The sequence below is a fragment of the Hemitrygon akajei genome, unplaced genomic scaffold, assembly GCF_048418815.1.
Source record: "Hemitrygon akajei unplaced genomic scaffold, sHemAka1.3 Scf000054, whole genome shotgun sequence".
Classification (NCBI taxonomy): Eukaryota; Metazoa; Chordata; class Chondrichthyes; order Myliobatiformes; family Dasyatidae; genus Hemitrygon; species Hemitrygon akajei.
Window position 1 is genome coordinate 6,473,478 of NW_027331940.1, and position 14,415 is coordinate 6,487,892.

The following is a 14,415-nucleotide window of genomic DNA, read 5'->3' on the forward strand; positions in this document are numbered from 1 at the left end:
AACAAAATGAATCACCTCACACTTATCAGTGTTGAACTCCATTTGCCACTTCTCAGTCCAGTTTTGCATCTTATCAATGTCCTGCTGTAACCCCTGACAGCCCTCCACACTATCAACAAAACCCCCCAAACTTTGTGTCATCAGCAAACTTACTATCCTATCCCTCCGCTTCCTTATCCAGGTCATTTATAAAAATCACGAGGAGTAGAGGTCCCAGACCAGATCCCTGAGGCACACCAGACATACAGACAGATATACTTTATTGATCCCGAGGGAAATTGGGTTTTGTTACATTCACACCAACCAAGAATAGTGTAGAAATATAGCAATATAAAACCATAATTAAATAATAATAAGTAAATTATTCCAAGTGGAATAACACTCCGAGGGAGGAGTTGTAAAGTTCGATGGCCACAGGCAGGAATGACTTCCTTTGATGCTCAGTGTTGCATCTCGGTGGAATGAGTCTCTGGCTGAATGTACTTCTGTGCCTAACCAGTACTTTATGGAGTGGATGGGAGTCATCCACTAGTCCACTAGTAATAGACCACTAGTCACCGACCTCCATGCAGAATATGACCCGACTACAGCTACTCTTTGTCCTCTGTGGCAAGCCAGTTCTGGACCCACAAAGCAATGTCCTCTTGGATCCATTGCCTCCTTAATCGGCCTTGGATGGGGTACCTTGTTAAAGCTCATCTGAAAATCCATGCAAACACCATCCACTGCCTCTGCTTTATCTATCTTGCCTGTTATTTCCTCAAAATATTGCAAGTGATTTGTCACACACGATTCCCTGCAAAGGAATTCTGCTGACTTTGTCCTACTTCATCATGCCTCCCCAATTACAGTACCCAAAAAACTCACCCGAACATATCCCTGACCACTGAGATCAGACTAACTGTCCTATAATCTCACTGGACAACAATTTTCTTTTTCAAAAGCGTTGCATCCTCAGAATTTTTTTGTTTATGATTAACTGCTTGAAGATGAACACAAATATAATTTAAGACTACTTGTATCACGCAGGAATTTGGAAAAACGACAAATTAACTTTTATTGAACATATTGTCTTTAATTGCATAATGGTGCTGCTGCTTTGCAATAGTGCAACCAAGTAAAAAATATTTTGTTAATGATTTTCATTCGTACTCAGTGTCTGACGCTTCTCGTTTAAGTGCCCAACACTAATTTGCAGCATTGCTGGATTCAGTTGCCCTGGTATCTTTTCTCCATGACCGCAATGTCCTGGTGAAATCTTTCACCATGCTCGTCACTAACAGCACCAAGATTTGCAGGGAGGAAGTCCAAATGTGAATGCAGAAAATGAATCTTTAGTGACATGTTGCATTTCATGGTTTTATATGCTTGAAGCATGGTTTCAACCAGCTGCATGAAGCTTGGTGCTCTGTTGATGCCGAGAATAATTTCAACAACTTCCTTGAATGCCTTCCATGTCATTTTCTCCAGTCCCACTAGAAATTCTTCAAATTGCCTGTCGTTGATGACCTGTTTGATTTGTGGACCAATAACAATGCTTTCCTTAACCTTGGCATCAGTTATTCTGGTGAAAATCTTTCATAGATTTTTTTTCCTCTGCCTGGTAATAGCAAATTCCATCCTTACAGTCCTGAACCCAATAATTATTATTAAAACCTGTCCTGCCTTGCAGCAGCCGCGCCGGCTAAGTATGCCCAAGCATGTGTGAACAAGATAGGAAACTTTCCAGCTTACATTGCAGGCAACATTTTAATTGACCTGAATTATGAATTGAAATAATAAACATAAGCTATTTCAAAAAATGGTGCGTGATAGGGAAATTCCATGGTGATTTTCATGATCAGTAGCCCAAAATTCATAAGATACACCTAAAGGTTTTCAGGAAGCAAAACCTTTGTTGTCCATTGTTTTTTTTCTTCTGCCTCCCTCTCTTCATAAAGAGTGGAGTGACATTGGCAAGTTTCTAGTCCGCCAAAAACCATTCCAACATCTAGTGATTTCTGATAGATCATTACTCATCACTTGAAGAGAAAACTAAGGGGGAACTTCTTCATTCAGAGGCGGGGAGAGTGTGCACCGAGCTGCCAGAGCAAGTGGCAGGGACGATTGTAATCTTTAAGAGAAATTTGCTTAGGTCACTGGATGAGAAGGATATGGAGGTCTATGGTCCAGGTGGAAGTTGTTGGAACTCGGCAGATTAATGTTTTGGCACGGACTAGTTTGGCTGAAAGGGGTTTGCCTGGGTTGTAGTGTTCTTTGACTCTAATGCCTTCACAGTCTCTTCAGCTACCTCTTTCTGAACCCTGGGGTGTACACCTTCTGGTCCGGGAATCTTATCTACCTTCAGGCCTTTCAGCTTCAAAAACACCTTCTCTCCTTGGTAAAAGCATGTATCCTCACTTCTGTCCCAGATACTGCTGAATGTTTGGCATTTATGCAATAAATTTAATGACACAATTGTAGTGGGTGACTTCTATCTGCAGGAGAATGGGGAAAGTCAGATTTGTGTCCGATCGCAAGAGATGGAATGTGTACAAAATGGCTTTTTAGAGCAGCTGATGGTTGAGCCTACTCAGGGAACTGCTATCTTAGTTTTGTGTTTTTTAATAACCCAGATCTTATTAGGGAGGATAATGTAAAGGAACCATTAGAAGGCAGTGATCTTAATTTGAATGAATTCCCACTGCAACTTGTGAGGGAGAAGCATAGGTCACATGCGGAGTATGGCAATGGAATAAAGTGTATTACAGAGGCATGAGAGAGGTGATTCCCCAGGTGGCTGACGTCTCTGAGAATAGTTCATAACGTACAGGATAGATATGTCCGGCAGAAGTAGTTCTCAAACAGCAGGGCTAGACTACCACGGCTGACAAAGGAAGTTAAGGACTGTATAAAAGCCAAGGAAAGTGCATATAATGTAGCAAAAGTGAGTAGGAAGTTAGATAATTGGGTTTCTTTTAAAATCCAGCAACAGGCAACTGAAAAAAAAAACAAATTATAGTCCAGTTAGCCTAACCTCAGTGGCTGGGAAAGCATTTGAGTCTAATATAACAGTTGAGGTTTTGGGGTACTAGGAGACTAATGATATACTAAATCAAAGCCAGCATAGCTTCTGTACAGGGAAACCTTGCCTGACAAGTCTGTTACAGATCTTCGAGGAAGTCATAAGGAGGATGGACAAACGAGAGGCAGTGGATATCATTTACTTGGATTTTCAGAAGGCATCTGATAAGGTGTCACACATGAGACTGCTTAACAGGATAAAAATCTGAGGAAATACTAGCATGGACAGAGGAATGGCTAACAGCCAAGAGGCAGCGAGTGGGAATAAAAGGGGCCTTTTCTTGTTGGCTAGCAGTGACTAGTGGTCTACAGGGGTCAGTATTCGGACTGCTACTTTTCAAATAGTTTGTCAATGAGTTGGATAATGGAACTGATGGCTTTGTGGCAAGGTTTGTGGATGATACAAAGATAGGTGGAGGCGTTGGTAGTGCTGAGGAAGTAATCCGATTGCAGCAGGACACAGACAAATTTCAAGAACGGGCAAAAAAGTGGCAGATGGAATACAATACTGGGAAATGTACGATAATGCATTTTGGCAAAAGGAACAATAGTGAACTATTATCTGATTGGGGAAAAGGTTCAAACAACAGAAGTACAGAAGGAAATATGAATCCTCGGGCAAGACTCCCAGAAGGTTAATTTACAGGTTGAGCCTATGGTAAAGAAGGCAAATGCAATGCTGGCATTTATTTAAAGTGAAGTAGAATCTAAAAGCAAGGAGATGATGCTGGTACTTTATAAGATACTACTTAGGCCGCACTGAGAGTATTTGGGATGCATATCTCAGAAAAGGTGTGTTGTTGTTGGAGAGAGTCCAGAGGGTGTTCAAGAAGATGATTCCGGTAATAAAGGGGTTAAGATATGAGGAGCGTTTGCCAGCCTTGGGCCTGTACTCCTGCACTGACATATGTTTAATAAATGTGAGTGGTGTGGGGTAAATCTCACTGAAACCTACCGAATGTGGAAAGGTCTGGATCGGGTGGATGAGGATGAGGAGAGGACTTTTCGTATGGTGGGGGTAGCCATAACAGAGGGCACAGCCTCCAAACTGAGGAGCGACCTTTCAGAGTAGTTACAGAGGATTTTGTTTAGTCAGACAGCAGTGAACATCTGGAATTCACTGAAACAGATGGCGGTGGGAGCCAAATCCGTGGGTACATTTAAGGCAGAAGCTAATAGTTTGCTGATCAATCAGGGCATTACAGGATATGCCGAGGAGGCAGGTGCATGGGGTTGAGTGAGAACCGGGATCAGCCATGATAGAATGGCAGAGCAGACTTGATGGGCTGAATGGCCTAATTCTGCTCCTATGTCTTATGGTCTTATACTGCTAGTGTTTTAAACAGTGAAGATTGACACAAAATACTTATTACATTCGACCGCTATTTCTTTGCTCTATTACTAACTCACCAACATCATCTTCCAGCGGTACAATATCAACTCTTGCCTCTCTTTGACTCTTTATGTATCTGAACAACTTTTGATACTTGATATTATTGGCTCACTTACCTTAATTTTTCATCTTGTCTCTCCAGTGTTTTTTTTTAGTTGTCTCCTGTTGGTTACCTAAAAGCTTTCCAATCCTCTAACTTCCCTCTGTTTTCATGCTGTATTCTTCTGTCAATAGATAAAACCATTCCCAACACACGCATATTCCTCGACCAGTGGATCACCTCTCCACAGGTATTGTTTGCGTCATTAGTCAGACAAACAGAAGATTTTCTCTGTCTATCAGCTTCCAAGCATTGCTACTCTGTCATTCTTTGCCATGCCCCGCTGCTGATTCCCTACTCCTCATCGTACATTCGTACCCTGACCATCGTCCAGAGCCCCAAACTCTGCCCTGAAAATGACCCATAATGTGGAAATGAGCCCTGAATAAGGAGGTTAACCCTCAATGTCATTCTTCCTCAGCCCAGAGATTTGAGGGGCGAAGAACATCTCTGACAGAACTGCAGGCAGCTCGACTTCTTCAGTCTGCAGAAAATTCAAGGGAAACCTCTTCACCCACAGAGTGGTGACTGTTTGGATCCCAACACCACAGGGAGAGCAGGAGATGAACAACAGGGGAGGATTTAAAAGTACTGTGATGGAACAGAATAACTGGCAGGGTCCAGCAAGCCTGAGTTGACTCTCTACTGTACACTAGGTGTGTTATAAATTCGCTAAGTACCGGAGACAGAGTTTAATATAGAACTGATTTATTTGTCACATATCCAGAGTATTAAACTTCAGTCCCATTAAAGGTGAATGTGCAGCAGAAGAAACTCCTCCCATGCCCAGTGACCAGGGTGCAGAACTGGGTGTGGTGAGCAGCAGCAATAATTGCAGAGTTCAGCACCGACAGTCACTCTCGAAATTGCATTCTGCAATGGTGATGGACAAATATCCAGCATGCAGCTTATCGAAACTTTCTCCCCAGTGTGAACCCTGTAATGTATCACAAGGTTAGATTACTGAGTGAATCCTTCCCCACATTGACAGCAGGTGAATGGCCTCTCCCCTGTGTGAACTCAATGATGCACATTTGGTGGAGATAGCTGAGAGAATCTCTTCCCAAAGTCTGAGCAGGTGAATGGCCTCTTCCCAGTGTGAATTGACTGGTGTCTCAGTAGGTGAGATGACTGAGTGAATCCCTTCCCACAGTCTGAGCAGGTGAATGGCCTCTCTCCAGTGTGAATTCGCTGATGTACCTTCAGTGTGGATGACTGAGTGAATCCCTTCCCACAGTCTGAACAGGTGAAAGGCCTCTCTCCGGTGTGAACTGACTTGTGTTTTTGTAAATCAGATGATGAAGTGAATCCCTTCCCACAGTCTGAGCAGGTGAATGGCCAGTCCCCAGTGTGAGCTGACAGGTGTGCCAGTAGTTCTGATGACTGAGTAAATCCTTTCCCACATTCTGAGCAGATGAAGGGCCGCTCCCCAGTGTGAACTCGCTGGTGTGCAAGTAGGATAGATGATCGAGTGAATCCCTTTCCACAGTCTGAACAAATGAATGGCCTCACCCCAGTGTGAACTTGTTGGTGACACTGTAGGTTGTATAAATGAGTGAATCCCTTCCCACAGTCTGAGCAGGTGAATGGCCGCTCCCCAGTGTGAACTGACTGGTGTGCCAGTAGGTGAGATGACTGAGTGAATCCCTTCTGACAGTCTGAGCAGGTGAATGGCCTCTCACCAGTGTGAACTCGCTGGTGTAACTTGAGTTGGGATGAGTAGGTGAATCTCTTCCCACAGTCTGAGCAGGTAAATGGCCGCTCCTTGGTGTGAACCTGCTGGTGAGCCATTAGGTCAGATGACCGAGTGAATCCTTCCACAAAAAATCAGCAGGTGACCAGCCTCTGCCCAGTGTGAACTGACTGGTGTGTCCACAGATGGGATGACTGACTGAATCCCTTCCCAAACACAGAACAGGTGAATGGCCTTGCCCAGTGTGAACTTGCTGATGTAACTTCAGTTGAGATTAACGAGTGAATCCATTCCCACTGTCTGAGCAGGTGAATGGCCTCTCCCCTGTGTAAAATGACAGACGCGCCAGTTGGTCAGATGACTGAGTGAACCCCTCCCGACAGTCTGAGCAGGAAGGATGGTTGATTGAATCCCTTGCTCCTTAAATATATAGACAGAGACAGCACAACTGGTGTGTTGCGTTAAATTCCTTGTCGATTTTAACCTGTAAAAAGATTTAAAAATCCATCAGTGGGTGAAGGAGAATATTTGAGATTAGATCACTTGAGTTGCCAAGGTGTGATCTGACATCACACTGTTACAGTGAGGTTCAACCCAAGTTGGAGAGAGAAATCACCTTCTAACTCTACACAATGCTGGTGTCTGGAATGACCCTCAAACTCTCTGATGCTCTATAAGAATGGGGCATTTCTGGAATCTCCAATCTGAGACTTGGCTCTGTTTGACTCTGTCCATTCACATTATTCCCTGTTCCCACTGAGCTGCAAGGATGCCTGGCCCCACTGTAACAGAAACCCTCTCATGCAAATAGCCTTTGTTGATGTGCCGTTAGGGTTTTCCTTTATGTAATGTTAATTTAAAGTGCCACTGTTTCAATGCCATGTCAATATCTCCTGACCTGGCTGGTGGCGTAGTGGCATCAGTGCCAGACTTCGGGACGAAAGGTCCTGAGTTCGAATCCAGCCAGCTCCCCTGCACGCTTTCCATCCGTGCTGGGTTACCAGCTGGTGATCTCTTTGGAAACTCACCCGGCAGAAGGCAATGGCATACTTGCCTCGTATGTGGTTGCCCATGACGTCAGAGAGGCATGGAGGGAAATCGTCCGCTAACCGGAGAGACTCCGGAATTGAGGTACCTTTCCTTAAATATCTCCGACTCAAGATATATGGTTGGTCTGCACAGCTGTTAAAATGAATTTGAGTGAATATTAGTATTATTTAAGGTTCTGTCACAGTTATGGAAAAGTACAACACAGAAATAGGCCTTTTGGCCCATCTAGTTTGTGTTGAACTATTTAAACTTTCTACTCCTGTACCCCTAACATCCAGGTACCTACACAAACCTCTTAAATGTTGAAATCGAGCTCGTATGCACCACTTGTGCTGGCTGCTCATTCCACACCCAGATTACCGGCTGTGTGAAGAAGTTTCCCCTCATGTTCCCCTTAACATTTCACCTTTCACCCTTAACCCATGGCCTCTGGTTGTAGTCCCACCCCATCTCAGTGGTAAAAGCCAGCTTCCATTTACCGTATCTATAAACCTCTAAATAGTCGTATAACTGCATCAAATCTCCCCTCAATCTTCTACGTTCCCTGACCTGTTCTATCTCTCCTTATAACCCAAGTCCTCCAGACCTGGCCACATCCTTGCAAATTTTCTCTGAACTCTTTCAAAGTCTTTATATCTTTCCTGTAGGTTGCTGACCAAAACTGCACTGAATACCCCAAATTAGGCCTCACCAATGTCTTGTACAAAGTCAACATAACATACCATTCAGTACTTTGGTTTATGAAGGACTATGTGCCAAAATCTTTCTTTCTGTCCCTATCTAACTGTGACACCAGTTTCAGTGAAATATAAACCTGTATTCCCAGATCCCATTCTTCAACAACACTCCTCCATGTCCGACCAGTCACTGTGTAAGACCCACCCTGGTAGGTCCCACCAACATGCAACACCTCGCACTTGTCTGCATTGAATTCCATTTTCCATTTCTCAAGCCATATTTCCACCTGGTCCAGTTCGCACTGCAAGCCATGATAGTCTTCTCACAGTCCGCTGAATCCCCAGTCTCGGTTTCATCCAGAAACTTGCTGATCCCTAACCATCTTATCATCCAGACTACTGATATAGATGACAAACAACAACAGATCCAGCACTGATCCCTGTGGCAACCACTAGACACAGGCCTCCGGTCAGAGAGGCAACCATCTGCTACCACGCTCTGGCTTCTCCCAAAGACAGAGTCTCATCCAATTTACTGTCTAATCTTGAATGCTGAGTGACTGAACCTTCTTGACCAAACTCCCATATGAGACTTTGTCAAGTGCCTTGCTAAAGTCCATGTAGACAACATCCACTGCCTTGCCCTCATCCACTTTCCTGATACCTTCCTCGAGAGACTCGGTAAGATTGGTTAGACATGACCTACCATGCACAAAGCCATGCTGTCTATCCTTAGTCAGACCACATCGATCCAAATGCTTACATATCCGGATCCTGCACATATGTTCTAATAACTTTCCCACTACTGATGTCAAGCTCACCAACATATAATTTTCTTGTTTATCCTTACAGCCCTTCTCGAACAGCGGAACAACATTGTCTGTCCTCCAATCCTCCAGTACCTCACCTGTCACTAAGGAAGATTTGAATATCTCTGCTTGTGCCCCAACAATTTCTGCACTTGTCTTCCGCAGGGTCCTAGGGAACAACTTGTCAGGCCCTGGGGATTGATCCATGCTAATTTGCCAAAAGACAGCAAACACCTCCACCTCTGTAATCTGTACAGGGTCCATGAAGTTGATGCTGCTTTGCCTTACCTCTACAGACTCTGTGTCCATCTCCTGAGTAAATACAGATGCAAAACTACTATTTAAAACCTCCCCCATCTATTTTGTCTCCTGTATAGATTACCATTCTGATCGTCCAGAGTGAGCATGTTTCTGTTCTGACCTTCTCCATGTTTCTGTGACAGAGAAGCTGGCCAAACCTGACTGGAAGGGGAATCTGGTAGGAGTGACGACAGAGCAGCAATGGCTGGAGTTTCTGGGAGCAACTCGGGAGCTGAGTGATCGATACATCCCAAAGAAGTGGAAGCAATGGAAAGGCAGGAGGACACAACCGTGGCTGAAATGAGAAGCCAAACCCAACATAAAAGCCAAAGAGAGGGCAAACAAAAGAGCAAAAACTATTGGGAAGCTTTCAGAAACCAACAAAAGACAACTAAAGAAAGTCAGATGAGCTCAGGGTGTGGAAATATGATATTGTAGTCATTAATGTGTCTTGGTAGCACCCAACAGCCTGAGGAATTTCGAGGAACAAAATTTCTGGGGCCTCAATACCTGTTGAAAACTGACGTTCCCTGCACCAGTTACCTTTCAACTTTTATTTTGGTAGGCACGTACAACCTCTACACCCTCAGAATTTCACTTCTGAAGAACTCCCTCTCACCAAATACTCCTTTGCCAGAAAACAGCCTGTCCCAATCCACACTTGTCAAATCCTTGAAAATACCATAAAAATTGATCTTTCTCCAATTTAGAATCTCAAGAGAGGTCCAGGCCTCTGTTTTTCCATATTTTCTTGGAATCTCATGGCATTATGATCACTATACACAAGGTGTTGACATACACTAATTTCTGTCACCAGCTCTGATCATTTCCTAACAGCTTATTGCACACTTCTACATCGGGAATTCTACGTACTGACTAAGGAAACATTTGACAAACTCTACCCCATCTAGTCCTTTTACAGTATGGGAGTCCCAGTCAATATATGGAAAGTTAAAATCACTTGCTATATCAACTTTTGTTACTTGGTATAGTCTATGAACTCTCTACAAATTGGTTCCTCTAAATCCCTCAGACTGTTGGGTGCAACCAATTCCCAGTAATGCCTACGATATCATAATTCCTTGCCCTGGGCTCATCTGGCTTTCCTACGATGCTTCTTCCATCGTGATTTCCACAGCTCAACACATCCATCGCACCATGTTCAAGCATTTGATTGCTGACTGTATCTGAGGTCTGAACAACATCTGTCTGGTGTCAAGAAAACAACCTCTCCCTCAATGTCAGAAAAACCTCTGACGCTGAATTTTGCGGTGAGGATGCAGGAAAGGTTTTCTTCTGATGACACTTCCATGAAGGTCATATTTGTGCAGGTGTCACTGCAGAGTAGTACAGCGCACCACCACTCCAGAGTCTGCTACATCTTCCTGAATGAATTTTTTACATCAAACAGGGGTTTTGATTTGCCTTTCTGGCAATCCAATGAGTAGTTCTCTCATAAAATTTTCTTGGTCTTCCAGACATCAACTTGATCTCCACCGTTCCTGTTAACTGCCATTTCTTAATTACATTGCGAACTGAGGAAACAGCTACCTGAAAACACTTTGCTATCTTCTTATAGCCTTCTCCTGCTATGTGAGCATCCATTATTTTAAATTTCAGAGTGCCAGGCAGCTGCTTAGAGGAGCCCATGGCTGCTGATGGTTGGGACAAGGTTTGAGGGGTCAGGGTATTTATGAAGCTTTGCGATTTGCATAACCTGGCCTGTCCTAACGATGACTGTGAACAAGCCATAGCCCTAACAAGCTAACTCAGGCCTGAGACCTTGGTAAAAGTTATCTGAGAGCTCAAATCTCTTGGGGTGGCCAAACTTTTCCATGGTGCTCCTTTCCTTTTTCTCACTCTAAAATTGTACAAAACAGAAATAATACACTAAATTGCTTAAAATGTTGAAGAATATTTCATCTTTAACTTTATGACTTTTGGAGATCAGTTCACCTTCTACTCACTTAACTATTCACAGTAACAGGAAGTTTGACCAGTGGTGCCTAACCATTTGCAAAGCACTGTATGGGATGGGGTGGAGAGCACGGGGTGTGATGGGAGAGAGGGGGAGGAGGAGGAGGACTGACAGAGAGTGAAGAGGGAGAATGTGAGCGGTGACTGGTAGATTTAGAGGGTGAGAAAGAGGGGCCAACAATGTGGGATACGGGAGCCAGCAGTGAGAGTGTTTGGGAGAGTGGGGGTGGTGGAATGTCGGGAGAGAGATAGAGAGAGAGAAAGCTGGAAATGGAGGAGGTTACAGAGTGGTGGAGGTGACTGAGTGAGAGAGAAAAGTTTGGTTGAGGTGAGAGGGTGCGTGAGAGAGGAGGAGATGGAGATGAGAAGGCAGAGGGTGACTGAGATTGAGAGTGAGGTGGCGGATGATAGGGGTAGGGACAGGGATTGTGGGATGGGAGAGAGAATGGAAAAGGAAGAGAAACAGAGTGGATAGAAGGGGAGAAGGGGAGAGAGTGTGAGAGAAATGAAGAGAGAGGCATGAGAGAGTGAGTAGGTGAAGAGAGACACAAGAGAGGAGTACTATTTGCTAATAGAGGAGTAGAGAGAGGTGAAAAAGAAGGAGTGTGAGGAAAGGGGCGAAAGAGAGTGGGAGGCTGGTTGAGTAGCAGCGTAACTGAGAGGGATAGGGAAGAGGGAAGGGAGAGGGAGAGAGTCGGTGAGGAAGCAAGGATGATTGACAGGGGCGATGATAAGGAAGGGGTATGGGAAAGGCGAGACAGTGAGGGAGAGAGGGAGCAAGAAGGGAGGGCTGAAGTAGAGGGCCCTATGAGGAAGAGGGACTGTGAGGAGGGAGTGGTGAGGGACACGGGGTAAGTAGCCAGGGATGAGGGAGAAAGGTGAGAAGATGGTGTGTCTGATTAGAATTGTTAGACTAACTATTTATTCAGTCCCCTGTTGTAGGGTCATTAATCACATTCCATGCCCTGACATTTACCATGTATGATTCTGGTCTACATATCCGACAGCGGGGAGCCTTAACAGTATGGTTCTGGTCTACATATCCGACAGCGGCGAGTCTTAACAGTATGGTTCTGGTCTACATATCCGACAGCGGGGAGTCTTAACAGTATGGTTCTGGTCTACATATCCGACAGCGGGGAGTCTTAACAGTATGGTTCTGGTCTACATATCCGACAGCGGCGAGTCTTAACAGTATGGTTCTGGTCTACATATCCGACAGCGGGGAGTCTTAACAGTATGGTTCTGGTCTATATATCCGACAGCGGCGAGTCTTAACAGTATGGTTCTGGTCTACATATCCGACAGCGGGGAGTCTTAACAGTATGATTCTGGTCTACATATCCGACAGCGGGGAGTCTTAACAGTATGGTTCTGGTCTACATATCCGACAGCGGGGAGTCTTAAAAGTATGGTTCTGGTCTACATATCCGACAGCGGGGAGTCTTAACATGTATGGTTCTGGTCTACATATCCGACAGCGGGGAGTCTTTACAGTATGGTTCTGGTCTCCATATCCAACAGCGGGGAGTCTTAACAGTATGGTTCTGGTCTCCATATCCGACAGCGGCGAGTCTTAACACGTATGGTTCTGGTCTACATATCCAACAGCGGGGAGTCTTAACAGTATGGTTCTGGTCTACATATCCGACAGCGGGGAGTCTTAACAGTATGGTTCTGGTCTACATATCCCACAGCGAGGAGTCTTAACGCGTATGGTTCCGGTCTCCATATCCGACAGCAGGGAGTCTTAACACGTACGGTTCTGGTCTCCATATCTGACAGTGGAGAGTCAACGCATACGGTTCTGGTCTACATATCCGACAGTGGGGAGTCTTAACACGTACGGTTCTGGTCTACATATCTGACGGGGGGAGCTTCACAGCATACGGGGACCTGCTGCAAATCGCAGTGCAATGCCAACCCCAGCTGATGCGGGTGTTTCTCCTGTTCAGGTAGTGGGGAGGAAGGTGTTAATCTCGGGTTTGTGTAAATCGAGGGCCGGTTGCAGTGGGAAAGGGCCGGGACCGAGCCGGACAGCTGGAGGCTCCGGGCTCTCCAGTCTTGCATCCCTGGTTTTAGTTTTGTACTGAGTCAGGATGGCGGGATCAGTTTGCTCTGGTTCCCCAAGCTGGGAGGGTGGATGTGGGTGAAGGGGGCCTGTCTATGTGTCGGTGTGGGGTGAATGGTCAGAAGGGTGTGGGGCCACTGGGGGGACGGAGGGTGGTTGGGGTACTGCGGGTGATCGGAAGTAACACGACCTGGGTGGATGGGCAAGGGGTAAATTACGTTGTCAACGAGGGTGGATCTGGTCCAATGAATCAGACAGCTCAGCTCGCGTATCCTTTCAGGAGGCCACAATTCTCTCATCATCTTAATCAGTGAGTAATCTTCCTGTTAACATTGAGTTTGTTACAGAGCCCCAGGGTCTGGGAATGGCTGGGTGGTAGGAGGCAGAGTGTTATGGTGACTGCCTGTTTCTTGGACTCGAGTCCCGTGCTTAGTGACATTCCCTGGGGTTACACCCATTGCTACTTGTCTTCTATGTCAATAATTTAGTGAGAAAGTACAGGGTATGGGGAGAGAGTTTGCAGCAAGTTCAAACAATTCCTCTTTTTGAAAGACAGTCAGTATAAACCCTCCCCTCTCTTTCCCTCTCCCCACTCAGAACTGACCAAAAGCTACTTCAGGAGATGCAAGATCTTGAACTGAGTAACCACTGTGCGGGAATGGGAGTGATTTCAAAGGGCTGGGCTGCTGGCAGCACATTACCAGACCTGGAGTGATTGTAAATGGGTCTGGCAGAGGCATAACTGTTACTTCTGGGCACATTCAGTCTCACTCCAACTATTTCCTACCTTCCTTTGTGCAGGTATGTAATGTCTAAAGGACCAGTGTTTGAGTAAATGAGACTCACCAAACTTTCTCCTGACTGAATCACTGGAATCTCTGAGTCAGATGGGATCTCTCCAGTTGGTGCTCTCAATCCTCGGGCTGGTTCACTTGTTGCTGTTCCCTCGTCTTCAGTCATGGTTTGCTTCCATTTGGGGTTTTTCTTCCAATAAATCTCTCACCACATGTCTAACTTTAACATGAAAGACAATGAAGCCGATTAGCAATAAAAAGGAGAACCAAACATTTCTATTAAATGTTACTATGAACAAAACTCACTGAACATTAAACATTGAAGACTGAGCAGAAAGGAAAACACCACCCACCCGGAGACAGTGAGCATGTGTGAAGAGATTGTTACATCTGCGGATAAATGGGAGGGGCAAACAGGATCACGTGACTGGTGGGGGTCTCCCACCCCAGGCAGAGGGTCCAGCTACCCACCGCTCTGTGGAAAGAGA

General features: G+C 45.2%; 4 protein-coding genes across 4 annotated transcripts in view; 2 read left to right on the forward strand and 2 right to left on the reverse strand.

The window, feature by feature from the left end:
- Window positions 1-14,415, forward strand: part of LOC140721392 (uncharacterized) — a 1,266,977-nt gene that overhangs the window by 1,112,009 nt on the left and 140,553 nt on the right. The gene's annotated exons all lie outside the window — the stretch shown is intronic.
- The window catches only part of LOC140721387 (NACHT, LRR and PYD domains-containing protein 12-like), a 469,945-nt gene that overhangs the window by 298,014 nt on the left and 157,516 nt on the right, over window positions 1-14,415 (forward strand). The window lies entirely within an intron of this gene.
- LOC140721389 (uncharacterized) overlaps window positions 1-14,415 on the reverse strand; it is a 39,530-nt gene that overhangs the window by 11,400 nt on the left and 13,715 nt on the right. The gene's annotated exons all lie outside the window — the stretch shown is intronic.
- LOC140721393 (uncharacterized) lies at window positions 5,263-6,704 on the reverse strand. Its single transcript, XM_073036245.1, has one exon. It carries the CDS (start codon window positions 6,345-6,347, stop codon window positions 5,577-5,579), a length of 771 nt encoding a protein of 256 aa, XP_072892346.1. The 5' UTR covers window positions 6,348-6,704; the 3' UTR covers window positions 5,263-5,576.